The sequence below is a fragment of the Sminthopsis crassicaudata genome, chromosome 3 (genome assembly GCF_048593235.1).
Source record: "Sminthopsis crassicaudata isolate SCR6 chromosome 3, ASM4859323v1, whole genome shotgun sequence".
Taxonomy (NCBI): domain Eukaryota; kingdom Metazoa; phylum Chordata; class Mammalia; order Dasyuromorphia; family Dasyuridae; genus Sminthopsis; species Sminthopsis crassicaudata.
In genome coordinates, this window is record NC_133619.1 from 407,819,476 (window position 1) to 407,836,859 (window position 17,384).

The window sequence follows — 17,384 nt, forward strand, 5'->3', positions numbered from 1 at the left end:
TAGAGAGGGAGAATTAAGATGTGAACTTTTTAGTACATAATTTCATTAGGGTATCAATTTTTAATTCAGAAAGATGTTCAGATTTTGCTTCTAACTTTAGCTGTGTGTATCTGGGTGAACGGTTTAAACTCTCTGAACCTTAATTTCTTCATATGTGAAGTGAGGATTACAACCACAGAGCATAAAGCAAGAAGACATATATAAAGTACTTTTGTAAATTTTAACATAGAATATAAATGTCAGTCATTATTAGTTATTTCTTCTTTTCCCTTACCACCATACATTTCCTAAGTATTCTTTGTATTTTAAAATTAAGATTTTTTGGTTGTCTTCTATTTCTTGTTGCTTATTCCTAAATCAATTATACTTAGTAACTAAATAAGTCCAAACAAAGACTTTATTTTAAATATAGAAAACAACTGTTTTGAAGGTAAACATACAGGACAATATTACCACATTTGTTTAGGTTATGATCCGGGAGAGACCTCTAGTGGCCATGGGGATTCAATACACTAGGGTTTTCTTAGTTCCATCATTAGCTGTCATTTCATTCTGTTCCATACCAAATGTCTCCAATGAAACAGAATTGCAGCCCGGGCCCTGCTTCAAACTGCTCTCTCAGCACCTCTTAAAATTCCCCTAGCATCTTTATTTTATATTGTCACCTCCAGTGTTCCAGGAGGGGAAGTGGGAGGCCTTGAGAGGTAGTCTTAGTACCTAGGACACAGGTGACTATTGGTCACAGTCTTTGAACAATGCAGAACAGTCTAGACAGGGAGAGAATGGCCTCCTCAAATGGCCTGATATAAATTCATATTCGATATAGCAATGCTGAAGAAATTAGAATTCTCTTTTCTTAAAGACTAGTGGAAAGGGATGGTCCATAGGAAGGACAAGACAATTCTATCTGGCTACTCAGCAGCAGTAAGTGGACCTTGTGGAGGGCCATAATGAACTTGACTCAAACAGTTCTCTTCAGCTTTGTACAGAGAACAGAGACCGTACAATATGAGTCTGTTTTGCTTGACGCTACATTGGATAAGAATGACAAAAATTATAGGTTTAAGATTTTTTTCCCTTGTTCTTTTATTCACAACTATCTTTTAGGATTGGAATAGGTCATTAGTGGAGGAAGAATTTCAAATTAATGCAGCAGGAAGGAGCCCGTCAAAATACACTATTCCTCTGTTTCTGTGAAGCCATCTCCTGAGCTACTTTAGCTGTCAGGCGGTACTGCTGACAGTTTTATCTCTGGCATGCATTAAGCCCTGTGGGTCTTTGAGATGTTATTGAATCTTTCATCAGAAGGGCCTGATTTGAGAATTCAAAAGGTCTAGGATTTGATCATCATCAATTACACCTCTGCCCCACCAATGCAAGTTTCCATTCTTCTGAGTCTTAGCAGATAGTTTTCTTAAATTGCTTTAGCTAAAAATAAATAAGTAAACAATCCATCATCAGGTAGTTAGCCTTGTGGCACCTAGCTCGGGTGGGAAGGGGAAACAGAGAAGTAGTCTAAGAAGGGTCTACCTGGGCTAATACACCAGACTGTAAAAATCTCCTCCTGTGACATCTAATACCTTTGCAAATGAGCTTATTGTAAACTTCAGAGGGTTGAGATTTTAAACTCCCTATGTATTTTGCTCTCCTTAAATTAATTTGAGCAAGGCCCAATGAATAAGTTAATGGTACTCTGTATTGTCACCAAAGATTATGATAGTGTGAAATGAGTTTTGGTGAAGAACAGGTATGTGATAAAATGGGATGTAAATTCTACTTACTAGCTGGCTATTGGTATAGCCTTTTCCTTCCTTCTCCAACCACATCTTTGTCTTTATATGTAAACACAAGCATGGTTTGATTGTGTTTTTTAAAATACTCTATAAGAAGACAGAAGATAATGGAAGTATTTGGGCTCTTAGAGAATTTTTCTCCCCCCTTTTAAGTCATAGGAAAAGATAATAGGCTTTCATAAGGCTTTTGATTAAGTGTTATAAGGGATAGAATAAGCCCTGGGTTGAAGGCCTGCTTCTGGCAATACTGACTGTAACCCAGGGTAAAACACTTAACTTCTCAGTCCTTAGGAAATTCCTGAAGTTGCATAGAAAGTATCTGCCTACTTTCCTCACCTCTGAGTTTGTGATACCAATGAAATCACAAATCTAGTCCTTATCCCTATTCTTGCATTGCATAGACCTTGGCAAATTTTCTAGAAAAGTAGGAAAAATACATTACTCTCTTAATGGTTTATCTGATGGTCTCTGGCCCCCTTATATCATAACCTTATCAAAAGTAATCTGTCTTATCAGCATGCACAGTTGCATAAGCATACACATGTTAATAACCATTCCTGACTTCCCTGGTAGGCACACAGTCTCAGATACCATTTTGTGCTCTGTTTTCTGTATGCTACTAAGACAACAGTAGGAAACCAGAATATCCAAGGCATGGTTGAGAAGTGATGAGAGAATGGTCAGAATGAGCCACAGAATGAGTAGAGGTAAAAATCATCAGCAACCAGCAGAGCCATATCTGTTGGGACGTGACCTGGGTTTGATGAGGTTCAGGGTTGTGTCCCCAAATGATGATGTTCAGTACGGGGGAGGGAGTTGTGGGAACCCCTTTGGTCAGTAAAGAGGTTCTTTGTAAAGGAATTTATGAACCTGAAAAGCTAGACTGGCAAAAAAATTTATTATTGGCATTGGTAAGTCAGCCTTTGCTAGAAAAACTGAATTCCTTGGTGGCAAGGTCTTGACAGAGGGATATAAAGTTTTTAGCAGAAAAATCCTTTCCTAGCAGAGAAAGTGAATAAGGTCTTGTTAGGGAAATAGATAAAGAGGGAGTAATGCTGAAAGAGAATATCATTTCAGCAGCCAAAGGGTTGCAGCTTATGTCAAGGGGAAAGAGAGTTTCCTTGGCGTGGCATGTTAGGTCCTCTGCAAGGAATGAGCCCCAAGTTGCCTCTTTTTATCATTGAAACCTTGGCTAGAAGCTGGGGGAAGCTCTTGGTGGGGGCTGGGAGCAGTTCAAACTGGAATTACAATAGAAAATCTTGGAATTGAATGAGTGTCTCTGGGCTAATTTCCAACTCAAGAGATTTAGAAGTGGTCCTGGACTCAACCAGTCCCACCTAGATAACAGAATGAAAACCACTTTATCTTGATTCCCTGGGTCAGGTTCTCTCAGAGGAGAGCTTAGTGTCCCCCCCCTCCCCCCCCCAGAGAGAGAGAGAGAGAGAGAGAGAGAGAGAGAGAGAGAGAGAGAAAGAGAAAGAGTTTCAGGGCTCCCCTTAGCAGGTTCACTTAAAGAAAGAAATTATGTCTGAGGGCTTCCACTTATTATAAGTCACAAAAACACTAATAGTTTGAGGGAAATGTAAGAACAATGTCTAATAATAACAACAACATTATCTTTTATACAGCATTTTAAAATTCATGAATTGCTTTACATGTGTTATCTCATTTGATATTCACCAACAAGCCATAAAAATGGGTGCTATCATCATCCCAATTTTGCAGTTAAAAAAACTGAGGTTGAGGGAGCTTAAGTGGCTTACCCAGGGGCACACAGTAAGTTTGTCTGAGGTAGGCTTTGAACTCAGTCATTAAACATTTATTAAATTCCTACTATCTGCCAAGGACTGTACTAAACACTGGCAGTGCAAAGAAAGGTGATGATCACTGCTCTCAAGGAGCTCACAGCCTAAAGGAGATAGTAATACACAAATAAGTCTGTATACCAACAAAATACATAGTGAAAAAATTGAAGATAATCTATAAAGGAAAGTCACTAGAACTAAAAGGGATTGGCTTGCTTAAGAAGAGAGAATTTTACCTGGAACTGAAGGAAACCAGAGAAGCCAAAAGGCTGATATGAAGAGGAAAAGCATTTGAGACTTGAAGGAAAGCCAATGAAACTGTCTAGAACTGGGAGATGGATTATTTTGAGTGAGGAACAAGGAGCTCAGAGGTATTGTAACTTAATGTATGTGGGAGAGGAAGGATATTGGTGTAGGTAGACCAGAAAGTGTTGGGGGGTTAGGAAGGGTTTTGAACACCAAAGGATTTATAGTTGATCCTGGAGGTAAGAGCGAGACACTGGAATTTAATGAAGATCCTCTTTGTGGTGAATGAACTGCAGTGCGGAAGTATTTGTGACTGGAGGACCCGTCAGCAGTCTATTTCAGAAGTCAGCAGTGTCAGAGGAGAGGAAGTATATGTGAGAGAAGTATTGCAGGTAAAATTGAAAGGTGTTGCAACAGATTGAATATGGGAAGGAGAGAGAATGTAAGGAGCTGAGCTCGACCTGGGTTGGGAGCATGGGGAGAACATGGTGGTGCTCTCAACAGTGTTAAACATATTAGAAAGGAAGGGATGATTTGAGGGAAAAATGTCTATAAGACCTCTACTTTAAGAAGTCTAATAGGCAGGTAGAGATGTAAGATGGGGCAAGAGGTTAGGGTTGGAGAGAAAGAATAGAGAATCATCAGCATGTGAGATGAGAAGACCAAGTGAAGTAGTAAAGAAGAAGAAAAGAAGGCCACGATAAAGCCCTGTGGGATAGCCTTAGCTAGCAGGTCATACCTAGCAGGTGAGTCTGGATGAAACTCCAGCAAAAGAGATTGAAGAGTACCTACTACAGAAAGGTAGGAGGAAAGCCAAGGGAGAGTAGTTTCATAAAAACCTAGGACAAACAGAACATCAAGAAAAGTGGAGACTCCTCAGTCAAAGGCTGCATTACAAGAAGGATAAGACTTGAGAAAAGGCAGTAAAATTGAATAAGAGTCATGTCTAAATTTGGGGTGAGCAATTTCAGTTGAATGATGAGATCAGAAGTCAAACTATGGGCAGTAAGAGGAAATAAAGTGGAATCTCCCATTGTAAATGATCTTCTCCAAAGGTTGAGCCACAAAAGGGAGAGGAGAAAGGGAACAAAGATGGGTGAATCAAGTGAGGGTTTTTCGAAGACAGAGCAGATATATGCATGCTAATCAACTGTAAGAGAGCAGTCTAGATACAGAGATATGCAAGTTAGTCTTTTCAGGTCTTCCTGACTCTACTCCAATACCCAACTCCTCCAATACAGAAGTAACAGATGCAGGTCCCCTGGCCATCCAGGGGCATAAAGCCTGCTCTCTGCAATCTTCTCTCTCATAGTCTCTCTGGACTTACAGGTGCACCCTATTTCAATTTGATAGATCCTTGGCATATCATACTTTTGTAAAAATGCATTTCTATCTGATTTGATCATTAGGTCAAATAAATTATTTAATGTCTGACAAAAGAAAGAGAAATGAAGTGTAGTCTAATTTGGGTCTCTTTTTTTTTTTTTTTTTTTTTTTTTTTTTTTTTTGATCAGGCACCTAGGAACAATAAAAAAAGGGTATTTGTATTAAGTCCAAGCACCCAAGTAGTAGAATAATGAAGGGAATGGGGTATAATTGAGGGGAAATATACTCTTTCCCAGAAGAGACATTAGGGAAAACTTGTTCAATTCAGCAACCTAATAAAAATGGTACACTCCTAAGAATTCCAGTCAACCTGAGGCATAAAGAAAAAAATGAGCCAATAGAGTAGGTGCTAAGAAACAGTCTTAGTAGGATGAGTTAAGAAGACACACAAGTTGGGAACTGTTGAGAAAGAGTCTGCTTTTGGAAGTGTTGAAATAAATTTCATGAAAGAGAGAGGTTATTGTGTATATGTTGTGGAGGGGCATCATTGTGCAATAATAGAGTGCTGGGGTTAGAGTCTTAAAGACCTAGATTCAATTCTTCCCTCAGATATTTTCTAATTGTGTGTAAGTCAATTAACCTTTCTGTCAGTTTGCTGACCTATAAAGGTAATAATACTGCCTCCCTCCTTCCCAAGATTTGTCATGAGGATCAACTAGATTAAGCAAGTGGTTGTTGCTGTTGTTAGCAATAATATTGTTCTCCTAAAAGAATCTTCATTTTAACTTTTTTTCAGTTATTAATGGTCACACACTGTGTTTACGACTGTTACTAGAAATCGCAGACAACCCAGAAATTGTCGATGTGACAGATGCCAAAGGACAGTAAGTGACATACATACTCTTTCTCCATGGTTTGTGATATTGGTGATCTTGATGATAACTGTCATTATTGTTGGTTGCTAAAGGGAGTTCTAAGATGAAGACTAGTGTATCATCCTAGGTTTGGGTTGAGGAATACACATACTTGGAAGGACATAGGTGAGAGCTTAGGAGAAGAAGCTGCTTCTGAGCTGCTGCTTTCCCCCTGTTTTGCATTCTTCTTATCTCTCCAAGCTTCTATTAATCCATTCTTAGAATCATTAAACAAAAGTCTAAAATGGCTATTTTCCCTCGCATTTATATGATGCTTTTATTTTTTTCAAAATGCCTTCCATCTACTATTCTAGTTATTTTCTTCTTCTCATTACAATATTCATCCAATTATTCTTCCTCTTATGTGGAAGGAAGATATTTTTATGCCTGTTTTACAGATGAAAAAAACTGCACTATAAAGTTGTCTTAGGAAAGAAATGCAAACCTTTCTTCTTTGTCCCCTAGGTATATCCATTTCTTTATAATTATTTGACTTTCTATGAACCCTGACACACACTTTGCAGGCATAATAGTTGAACAAGGTACAGTTTATATCAGTCTTGCCATGCTGTGCAATTAATGCATCCTTAATAAATCTGAACTAGTTCTGAAGGTCATGAGACTATCAAGTATCTTTTGGCACAGATCAAATTAATATAGCATCCTTTTACTGGTTTCTTTATCTCTTCATTTTGCCCTCTGGCTTTGAAATATCTGTCATTTTTGCTCAAGACAAGCAACCTCTGTCTTTATGGCATTTGGCACAGTTGTGAACATGTAGAAAATGTTGAGAGGGGGCAAAAACAGTCTTTCCTCCAGAAAATGATTAATGGTTTTGATCTGTTTATTAATATCTTAATTTGTTCCTCTCTTCTAGAACCCCACTGATGCTGGCTGTTGCCTATGGACATATTGATGCTGTTTCTTTGTTACTTGAAAAAGAAGCAAATGTAGATGCTGTTGACCTCATGGGATGCACAGCTTTACACAGAGGGGTGACTGAATTCTTATTGAGCTTTACACAAGCATTTTGACTATTTTATAAATGAATATTTAGTGTATAAAATTCTAAATGGCATGCTAACCTAATAGCCAAAAGGAAATTTATTCTTCTAGAGATGAAAATAATGAGTTATATTTATTAATTCAACAAACCTTTATTAAGTGAATACTGTTTAGCAAAGTAATATGACCATGCCAGCTGCGGAGAGAGATACAGTTTTGTCTTTCTTCAAGAGGGAAGTAAGGCACATGGGTGAGATTCAGCTTTTGATAGTCAGTAATCTTAACTCTTTAGACCATTAAATTCTATTCAGATATGACTTATACAAATATCCTATGTATTCTAGTATCCAGCACAGTGTTAATATAAATAAGACATTTATTTGCCTAACTTTCCCCTTCCCCCCTTTTCTCCACCAAAATCTAAGGGGAGAAATAGTCTGGAATCTCAAAATCCTACATATTTAAGGAAAATATATAGACTGGAAGTCCTATAAGAAGTCATCTAATTCAAGCCTTTCATTTTACAAATAAGAGAGAGAAGGTGATTTATCCAGGTCACACAGTATTAAGTGGTTGAGCCCATGGGATTCAACCACAGGTTTTCCAACTCCAAATCCTGCTCTGAACACCCTGATAGGTGAAGAGGGAAGAAAGCCAAATGTTTTCGGTCAAAGAGATATCCCCAACTGAATACTTAAGGCAGTGGCTTTCCTGAATGCCTCTATTACGACTTTCCAATTACAAATCATGCTTTACTTCTGCCCATTCCTCTTCTCTGACTTATTGTAGGGAATGCTTTCCCTGAGACGTAGATAAGTAGATCTGAATGTACTCACCCTATGAGCCCAATTATTCTTTCTCAAGAACGCTAACTCTAATAGATTCTTGGATTTCCCACCTCATATTCTTGCCACCATTTTAACTCTCTGCTCCCTAAACTCTCTGTTATTTTAAAAATCTGTTTGCTTGTATTTAATCTTTATGCATTAGATCATGACCGGACATGAGGAATGTGTCCAAATGCTTTTGGAACAGGAAGTCTCCATTCTGTGTAGGGATTTCCGAGGAAGGACCCCCCTGCACTTTGCGGCAGCTCGTGGCCACGCCACTTGGCTGAGTGAGTTATTGCAGATGGCACTTTCAGAGGAAGACTGCTGTTTCAAAGATAACCAAGGTTACACTCCATTGCACTGGGCTTGTTACAATGGTAAGTTTTTCATCCATGTCCAGAGGGCACATCCCAGGAGTCTTACATATTGGGACCATTGTGATGTGAAAAATATTCTAGTAACATGAAACTACAATTTTAAAACTATGCAGTGTGAATTTTGGTTTAAGTAAGGTTCTCCAGGTCGGCTAAGTTGAAAAGCTAAAAGAAGTAGACAATTGGGGCTAGAAAGGAGAGGAGTGAGAGGTTTAGCTTGCATAGTCTTGAGACTACCTATCTCCCTTCCTAGATCATGAAGCTGCTTTCTTTCCATCACTTCTTCATTATTTCAGTGGTCCTTGATTTCACTGGTCTGGGTCCTTGACTGATTTTAGCATTAGATATAAAACAGTGAGTGAATTACCTGTGGCAGTCTGCCTGCTTTCCCTGTAGGATCCAGGAAGATTTTTTTTTGGGAGGCCCAAAGAAGTAAGCTCAAATTCTGGAAGATAAATTATGGTAAGAATATTCATGTTTGAGAGAGTATATAAAATAGTTTATATTCAGAAGACAAAAATGAAAAATAGAATCTCAGATTTGGAAGGCATGTTACACTTATCTAAATAAAATCATTACCTGAATTGGCATAATAACATCCTCAAAAAGTGGTTATTATTGCTCAAACATTTCCATCAACCTGTTACCTCCAAAAGCCTCCTCTTTCTTTCTTTCTTTTTTATTTTTATTTTGAGAGAGCTAGATATTACTGAACTTAGAACATTGGACCCGGATTCAGAAAGATCCAAGTTCAATATCTGCCACTGATAATTATTAGCTATGTGACCCTGGGCAAGTTACTTCTATGTATCTCAATTTCCCTATTTGTAAAACTGGGATATTAACTGCACTTACCTCTCAGGGCTATTGTGCAAATGAAATTAGATAATATTTATGAAGTGCTTTGAAAATCTTAGAATGTTATATAAATTCTAGTTTTGTCATTACTGCAACTCATTAGGAAATTCCTCCTTATATTGAGACAAAATTTGTTTCTGATTTCTTTTTAATTTTGTTTTTTACTTTGAATTTTAAATATTCAAAACAGAGCATTTCCAGATACACAGCAAAATGCAAAAGAGCTTCTTTATGAAATAGTGAATCTCCATTTTTCACACTTTTGTTTTCAAAAAATACCCTGTTCTAAAGTTCCTTTTTTAACTCGCTCTGTGCATTAAAAAAAAAAAAAAAAAAAAAAAAAAAAAAAAGTTTCAGTGGCTCCTTTAAAAAAAAACAAAACAAAAAAAAAAAAAAACATTATTATTAGCCTTCCACCTGTTGCATTCCCCAAAATGAACTGAGTTAAAAGAGGGGAGTTAAGAACTCTTGCAACAAATAAGCAAATCAAACAAAAGAAATCTACCCAATGGCTATATGCAAAATCTTATGTCTCTTCACCTTTTGAACAGCATTTCTCTATTAAAAGGTTGGTATTATGCTTCATCATAGGCCCTCTAAAGCTTCATCATGGGTTCTCTAACCATACAGATAGTCATGCTTTGATCAGTATTCTTAAATCTTTCCCAATACTACCTAGGATTCTCTGAAATCACTTCTTTCACCCTTTTTTTTTTCTTTTTTCTTTCTTTTTTTTCCCCCTGAGGCAATTGGGGTTAAGTGACTTGCCCAGGGTCACACAGCCAGAAAGTGTTAAGTGTCCTCGGGTAGATTTGAATTTAGGTCCTCCTGACTTCAGGGCTGGTGCTGTATCTACTGCGCCACCTATTTCTTTCATCATTTCTTAAGGCATATCAATCTTTTTCAAATCCATGTATCACGTGAGTCTCCCTGATTCCATACCCAGCACTCTTATTTACTGAGCCAGCTAGCTTCCCCATCTATTGACGACTTTCCTACTGCCTATAAACATGCTCATGTCTCTCTCATTCCCAAAAATCCTTCACTTAATCTAAACCTGCTAGCTATTTATTGTCTCATATTTCTCCTCTCTTTCTGGATAAATTCTTCTCACTTTCTTTTTAACTCTCTGCAGTCTGGATTATGACCTCATCAACTGAAGAATGCTCCAAAGTTATCAATGCTCTGCCAAATTTAATGATCTTTTCCTAACCCTCATTGTTCTTGACCTCTCTGCAGCCTTTGACACTGTTGACTTTTAAAGCACTTTAGCATCCATATAATCAAAGATTATAAAACTTAAAAGCATTTAATAAATATTTAATAACTAAATTGATACAAAAATGAAGCTACTTTTCTAGGAGATCAAAATATGTAAACCTTGTTTTAATTTTTTCTAAGAATTTAAAAACATCTTTAACCAGAATTAATAACATTTTAACTTGGAAGAATTTATTTCATAGAGAATATATGCAGTCAATCCATAGTAAGAATTTTGAGTTAAAATTCAATACTTAGCTTCCTGGGGTTTGTTTTATTTTTAGGAAATATTTAACAATGCTGAACATTATAACTGAATTCATTTGATTCTTTGCAGGTAATGAAAACTGTATAGAGGTACTTTTGGAGCAAAAATGTTTTCGAAAATTCAATGGTAATCCCTTCACCCCATTGCACTGTGCTGTGTGAGTACAAATGTTAGGTGTTAATGTAATTATTGTTTTGTTCTTTAAAGCTATATGGGAGAAATCGCCTTTTTGCAGTTAGGAGAAGAAGCCATCTTTAATATATTTTAAAATATATTTATATTTGTATACTTTGTAGATTAAAAACAAATAAGTTTATGTTGTTAGTATTCAGAGCCAAATTTGCAAAAATCAAGAGGGCAATCTAAAATATTTCCTTTTTAAGTAGCAATTTAGAGGATGTACCAAAAATCTTAGTGTAGTTTTAAACTATTAAAATGCAAAACTTCATTGAGGTAATTCTAAGTCAGCTCCTACATTTTATCTCTTCTATTAAAAATGTAGGTTATCTTGAAGACAGAAATTGTTACAATTTTGTGTTTGTAACCCAAGTGCCTAGCACAGTACTTGGTATATAGTAGATGCTTAATCAGTGCTTGTTAACATATTAATTGATAAGTTACCCATCCACATTTATGGAGGGAGTTTCACACTGATGAATTCAGGATTATTGATCTAGAGCCAAAAGGAAATTTTGAGGTCCATTTAATCTAATCTCTTTACTTTATAGATGAAGAAACTGAGAGACCCAGGAAAGTTTACTTGACTTGTCTATCAGGCAAGTTTTGGCAGAGATGATATCTGAACATAGATCCTCTGTCTCCAGAGATGATATTTGAACATGGGTCTTCTGTCTCCAAATCTACCACTCTTTCCACTACAATATATATTCCCTATCACTCAACCTGACAAAAAGGCAAAACTGAAATCTTCGAAGATTTTATCAAGCAATTTTTGGAGCTCATTATCAGTCAAAAGACCTTAGTATGACAGTGTCAGGAAAGGCTTCATGCAATAGGGATTTTAACTGAGACATGAAAGAGAAGCCAGCGAAGCAAGAAGATAAAAGTGAAGAAAAAATTTTAGTGAAAATGCCCAAAGAGTAGTCCAATGCCAAATAGTAATACAGAGATGTCTGTGGTGTGTTATTGGAAACAGCCTGTAAATATTGTAGTTGTTTTAAGTGGAAAATAAAAGCTGAGGTTTTTTTTTTGTTGTTGTTTAAAAAAAGAAAAAAAAAAATGCCTAGGCTCAGGAGATGGAATGTCTTGCAAAAAGTGCCTCAAAGAAGTCATTGTCACTAGATTATAGAGTATAGGGAAGGAAATAAGGTGAAAGAAGACTAGAAAAGTAGGAAGAGGGAACATTATATAGAAGGTTTTAAAAATCAAGTGAGGATTTTTAAAAAATTTTATTCTTGAAGTAATAAGGCCCACTGGAGTTTATTTAATAAAGGATTCATATGATCAGAATTGAACTCATTTGATTCTTTGCAAATAATGAAACTATAGAGGTACTTTTGAAACAAAAAATGTTTTTGCCAATTTAAGGGTAATGATAAAATATTTCAATTTTAGAATTAATGACCACGAAAATTGTGCATCACTGCTTATTGGGGCCATAGATGCCAGCATTGTCCATTGTAAAGATGACAAAGGGCGGTAAGTAGCTCTTCTCTGTGTTTTAATGAATTCTAGCCTCTATTTTCAGAGTATCACAGTAGTTATTTAATCTAAATTCATGCCTTGACCAAGCAGTTTACATGGTTTACTTTTCAAAACACTTGAATGGATCTTAATCATCAAATTTAATCTTCCCTTTTTCTTAGTCTTATTTTAGTATCACATATCTAACAGAGAAGGAAGACAAAATTGATGATTAGATAAAGTTGACATTATTACTCTTATAAAATTTGTAAGGTAAAAGATAAAGGGTTCATATTACTTAGAAGAGATAAAAGTAACAGTCCATTAAGTTCAAGTGAGGATATATAAATATTTTTTTAAATCCTCAGAACCCCACTTCATGCTGCAGCTTTTGCTGATCATGTGGAATGCTTACAGCTTCTTTTAAGCCACAATGCACAAGTGAATGCTGCAGATAATTCAGGGAAAACACCACTCATGATGGCAGCTGAGAATGGACAAGCAGGTGCTGTGGGTATGTATTGGTTTGGCAGAATTGGGTTTTTCTGGTTATTTTTTACTCTGTGAGAAAAAAATGAAAGAAGTTAAATTGAAAAATTCTGTTACATCCCATCATATGTGGTGCTATTGTTACAATTCTGGATGACTTTGATATTCTTAAAAAATACTATTTTGGTTTGGTTTTAGTTAATTTACAGAATAGCACTTACGGTTACTTTAGCAGGTTGGAACTCTTAACTACCACACATGCTTACAGGAACCATAGAATTTTAGTTCTATAAAAGACCTCAAAGGTCATTTAATCCAATGTGCACTTGATCAATAATCCTTCTTCATCATGCCCAACCCATGGGCAACCACTATTCAACTTAAGAGCTCTGATAAAGAAAAGCCCCCTACGTTTTGGGCTAGCCATTTAATTTTTGAATAGATCTATTAGGAAGTGTTTATTTTGATTAAGTCTAAGCATGCCTCTTAGCAATTTGCAACTATCGTTGCCTTCTAGTTCTGCCTTCAAGGGTCAAGAACCTATTCCCTCTCCCATTTGACAATTCTTCAAATACTTGAGGACAAAAATCATTTCAGCCCTTGGAGGTAGGATGCTTTAGATTAAGCATTCCCAATTCACTTATCCAACATTCATAAAGCATGATCTTAAAGTCTTTAAATATCCCAACTTTCCTTTCCTGATGCTTTTCAATTTATTAATGTCCTTCCTAACCCTTACTGCCCATAACTGAACACTGTTCTGACCTGGATAGAGGACAATGAGATTTCTAGCTCTGTAGTTCTAGATAGTATACCTTTCATAATGATGACCTCAAAAGGCTTCAGGTGCCAATAAGTATTCCCTGAGCTTCATGCACGAAATTATTGTGGGTCTTCTACCTAGTAAAACAATAAGTACTCAAACCGTTAATAATATGAATTCAGGCAATAAGATATACTTAAGAATACATCTTTTTGATCATCTGGGAAACCAAGAATGCATCAGAACTCATTGTCACCTGAAAGGAAGAATGAGTCCAGAGGAGTTTGACTAGTTAAGGCAATATAACTTTAACTCTTCTCTGCTTTAGTATATATATTAGTCCTAGGCCAAGTGGAGACACTGGCCATCTCGATTTTTGCTTTGTCCCCCAGGTTGAGTTACATTGTCTTGAACTAGCTGACTCACAAAGGCCACTTAATTTAATTTACTTATAATTACCCTCTTAAATTTCTTGATTGTTCATAGAATAATGGAAGTGACTTGATCTTTCCACAGTAAGATCATTACACTTATAAGAAAATATTTTGTTGATAATTTGGTTTTGCACAGTTTATCAACAAGCATTTACTAAGTGATCATATGTGCCACATTGTGCCAGGTACTATGAATTCAAAGACAAAAAAAAAGTCCAGCTCTTAAGGAGAATACATCCTATCAAGGCAGCAATATGTACATGTGTAAGTTTATACAGAATAGGTGTCTAGATATAATAAATATAAAATAAAGACAATAAATAAAAATGAAAATCAATTAAAAATAAATATAAAATAAATATCTCTATGAAGGGAAGGCACTAACAGTTGAGGGCTCAGGAAAGATTTCACACAAAACCTTTGAGCTACATTTTGAAGAAAATAAGGTATTTTGTGAGGCAGAGGTGAGGAGAGGTCATACATCAGGCATGGGATACAACCAGCACAAAGACACCAAGGAGGACAATGGAGTGCCACGTATGAAAAACAGACTAAAGGTTAGTTTGGCTCAATGTTAGCATGCAAGAATTTAAATATAGTATATAATGAAGCTAGAAAGATAGGCTCAGGTCAGGTTGTGAAGGTGTTGAAAATTCAAATTGAGCTACTATTTTATCCTAGAGGCAATAGAGAGTCACTGAATTTAGTGAATATAGAAATAACATGGCCACATCTGAACTTAAGGAAAATAGCCATGGCAGCTGTATGATTTGGAGTGTGAAGAGAATCAGAGAGACCAGGTAGTAAGTCACTGAAATTGATGAGAGGTGATGAAGGTCTAAGGACAGCAGGTGAATAGAGTGCTGGGCCTAGTGTCCAGAAAACTCATCACCCTGTGTTCAAATATGGCCTCAGACACTTACTTGCTATGTGATTCTGGGCAAGTTACTTAACACTCAAAGGTGGTCCATTGTGGCCAACAACACTCCCAGATGTGACCTAAAACTGATTGAATTATACTGAGAAATATTTAACAAAAGAAAAAATACAATAGAAAATAAATAATGCTAATAAATGTGGTTTCCTAAGACAGTCTGAGGCCTACAAAAATCCTTAGGTACAGTTTTGTGGCTCCTATTTCTATTTGAGTTTGGCACCACTGCACTATATTTTAATAAATAAAACCCTTTAGTAACATTACGCTGAAAGAAACAATTAAGTTTTTAACATTAATGTCTGGCACTGTTGGGTATAATAAATACCTTTTTTCCCCATCTAATATCTAGGATCTGATTTTGAGCAAATACTACCTACCATCAGATGTTTGTATGAAAACTTGCTATGAAGTAACAGTGTTAGAGATAAAGTTTTATAAACTCTAGTTCATAGTCTTATAAATAAGCAATCCAGTATTTAAATTATAATTTGTTAAATAATATTGTTGACCTGAACAATGTCATGTAATGACTATACATACACTTTATTCACAGTATTGTTTTTATTAACTTTTTCAAATTGTATATATGTTGTATAGCTTTATACAATTGTACATAATTGTATAGCTTTCAAAGCCAATAATCCTGTTTGGGGTGGGGTTTTTTTCTTGTTTTAGATCTTTTGGTGAACAGTGCCAAGGCAGATCTGACTATAAAGGATAAGGACTTGAACACGCCCTTACATTTGGCTTGTAGTAAAGTATGTAAATTAATTCTAGAAATTGTGTTATTTCTATCTGTGTATCAGAATGCTCAGGATATTCAGGGTATCTATTTCAAAAATGCTGCCACTTTTAAATGAATTTAAACTTGCTTTAAAGAAGGTTTTGCAAGGGTCAGTGTTGAAAAACTACCCATGCATATGTTTTGTAAATAAGAAGCTATTTAAAAACAACAACAACAATAACAACAAAAACAAAAACAAAAAAAAAAAAAAAAGAAACTTCTCTATGTTGGGGAAAAATCTTTAAAGTAAATAAGTAAAATAAACTGACTTTGAAATCCATGAAAAAGCACATAACTGTGTCACACACCACTCATAGCCTGGAAGCTGATTGCCTTTACAGCATTTCTAATTCATTGCCTCAGTTGTATAAACACTGCTTTGGACCAAGAGTAGATGAAAACCTTGGTGTTATGATGCTTCTTCAGAATGCAAGTATTTCTACTTGGATTCATGGGCTTCACAAATAGTATCATTTAAATATAGCTTAAAACAATTCTACTCTGAAGCAAATTAATAGAATACTGAAAATTTCTATGACTATTTCAAGAAACGTTATTTTCCTCCCAATAAGGACCTTTCTTTTGCATTTTTAAAATTTCTATCCTAAAAAGGGTGACAGACCTGAAATCTTGTAATACTGTGTCTGTCACAACCATCAAGTATTTATTTTGCATTGCTACCTTCAAGTTACTCTTTTAGATTCTATGGACAATTTTTTTTTTAAAAAAAGATATATTTTTACTATAGATGTATAACCTAAATCAAATTGCTTGCCTTATCAATGAAAGAGGTGGGGAGGGACAGAATTTGGAACCAAATTAAAAAAAAACAAAAAAAAACTAATGTTAAAAATTGTTTTAACTTGGAATTGGAAAATTGGAAATATATATATATATATATATATATATATATATATATAAATTTCTTCCTTTCCAAGGATGGGGGAATACAAAATTTTTGATTATAAAAAATCATTAATTTACATCATAAACTAAATGCTAGATGACTAACAAGGACAATAAATACCCTCATAGTTCTTTATGGGTTGATACAGTCAGAGAAGGAAGACTCATGAAACAGGAAGAATTTATATACTAAAAGTTTCCCTGAAAGAATTGTAGGTTAAATAGTCTTGAGATGGCAAATGTCATCCACATCCAGAGAGAAAACTATGGAGACCAAGGATCAAAGCGTAGTATTTTTACCCATTTTTGTTTGCTTGCTTGCTTTTTCTTTCTCATGGTTTTTTCCCTTTTGGTCTTATTTTTCTTTCATGACATGACAAATATGGGAATATGTTTAAAATGATTGTACATTGTATAACATATTATATTGCTTGCTGTATTAGAGAGGTGAGAGAGAAGAAAGGAAGAGAGAAAATTTGGAATACAAAATCTTAAAAAATTAATATTGGAAAATTATCTTTACATGTATTTGTAAAAATAAAATACTATCAAGAATAAAAAGAATTATGAGTTGTTCTTATCTTTTATCATTATAACACCTCAATAATTTGAGCTTGTCCCTTCTTTGGTTATCTACATGATTAATGCTAACTGTTAGCTCAGAAATGTCATTTTTCTTATAATTCATTCTGCTATTATATATGTCTAATCATTAAATCTTAATGGGCTTGAGTCTGAGTCTTGAAGC

General features: G+C 35.5%; 1 protein-coding gene across 14 annotated transcripts in view; it reads left to right on the forward strand.

Annotated features, from left to right (window-relative positions):
- ANKRD44 (ankyrin repeat domain 44) overlaps window positions 1-17,384 on the forward strand; it is a 344,106-nt gene that overhangs the window by 315,611 nt on the left and 11,111 nt on the right. For all 14 annotated transcript variants that reach the window (XM_074302785.1, XM_074302794.1, XM_074302788.1 and 11 more), the window contains 7 exons: window positions 5,967-6,054; window positions 6,962-7,079; window positions 8,080-8,296; window positions 10,749-10,836; window positions 12,255-12,338; window positions 12,692-12,837; window positions 15,622-15,704. In XM_074302785.1, the coding sequence (XP_074158886.1) occupies window positions 5,967-6,054; window positions 6,962-7,079; window positions 8,080-8,296; window positions 10,749-10,836; window positions 12,255-12,338; window positions 12,692-12,837; window positions 15,622-15,704 (824 nt within the window). The remainder of the gene's footprint in view (window positions 1-5,966; window positions 6,055-6,961; window positions 7,080-8,079; window positions 8,297-10,748; window positions 10,837-12,254; window positions 12,339-12,691; window positions 12,838-15,621; window positions 15,705-17,384) is intronic.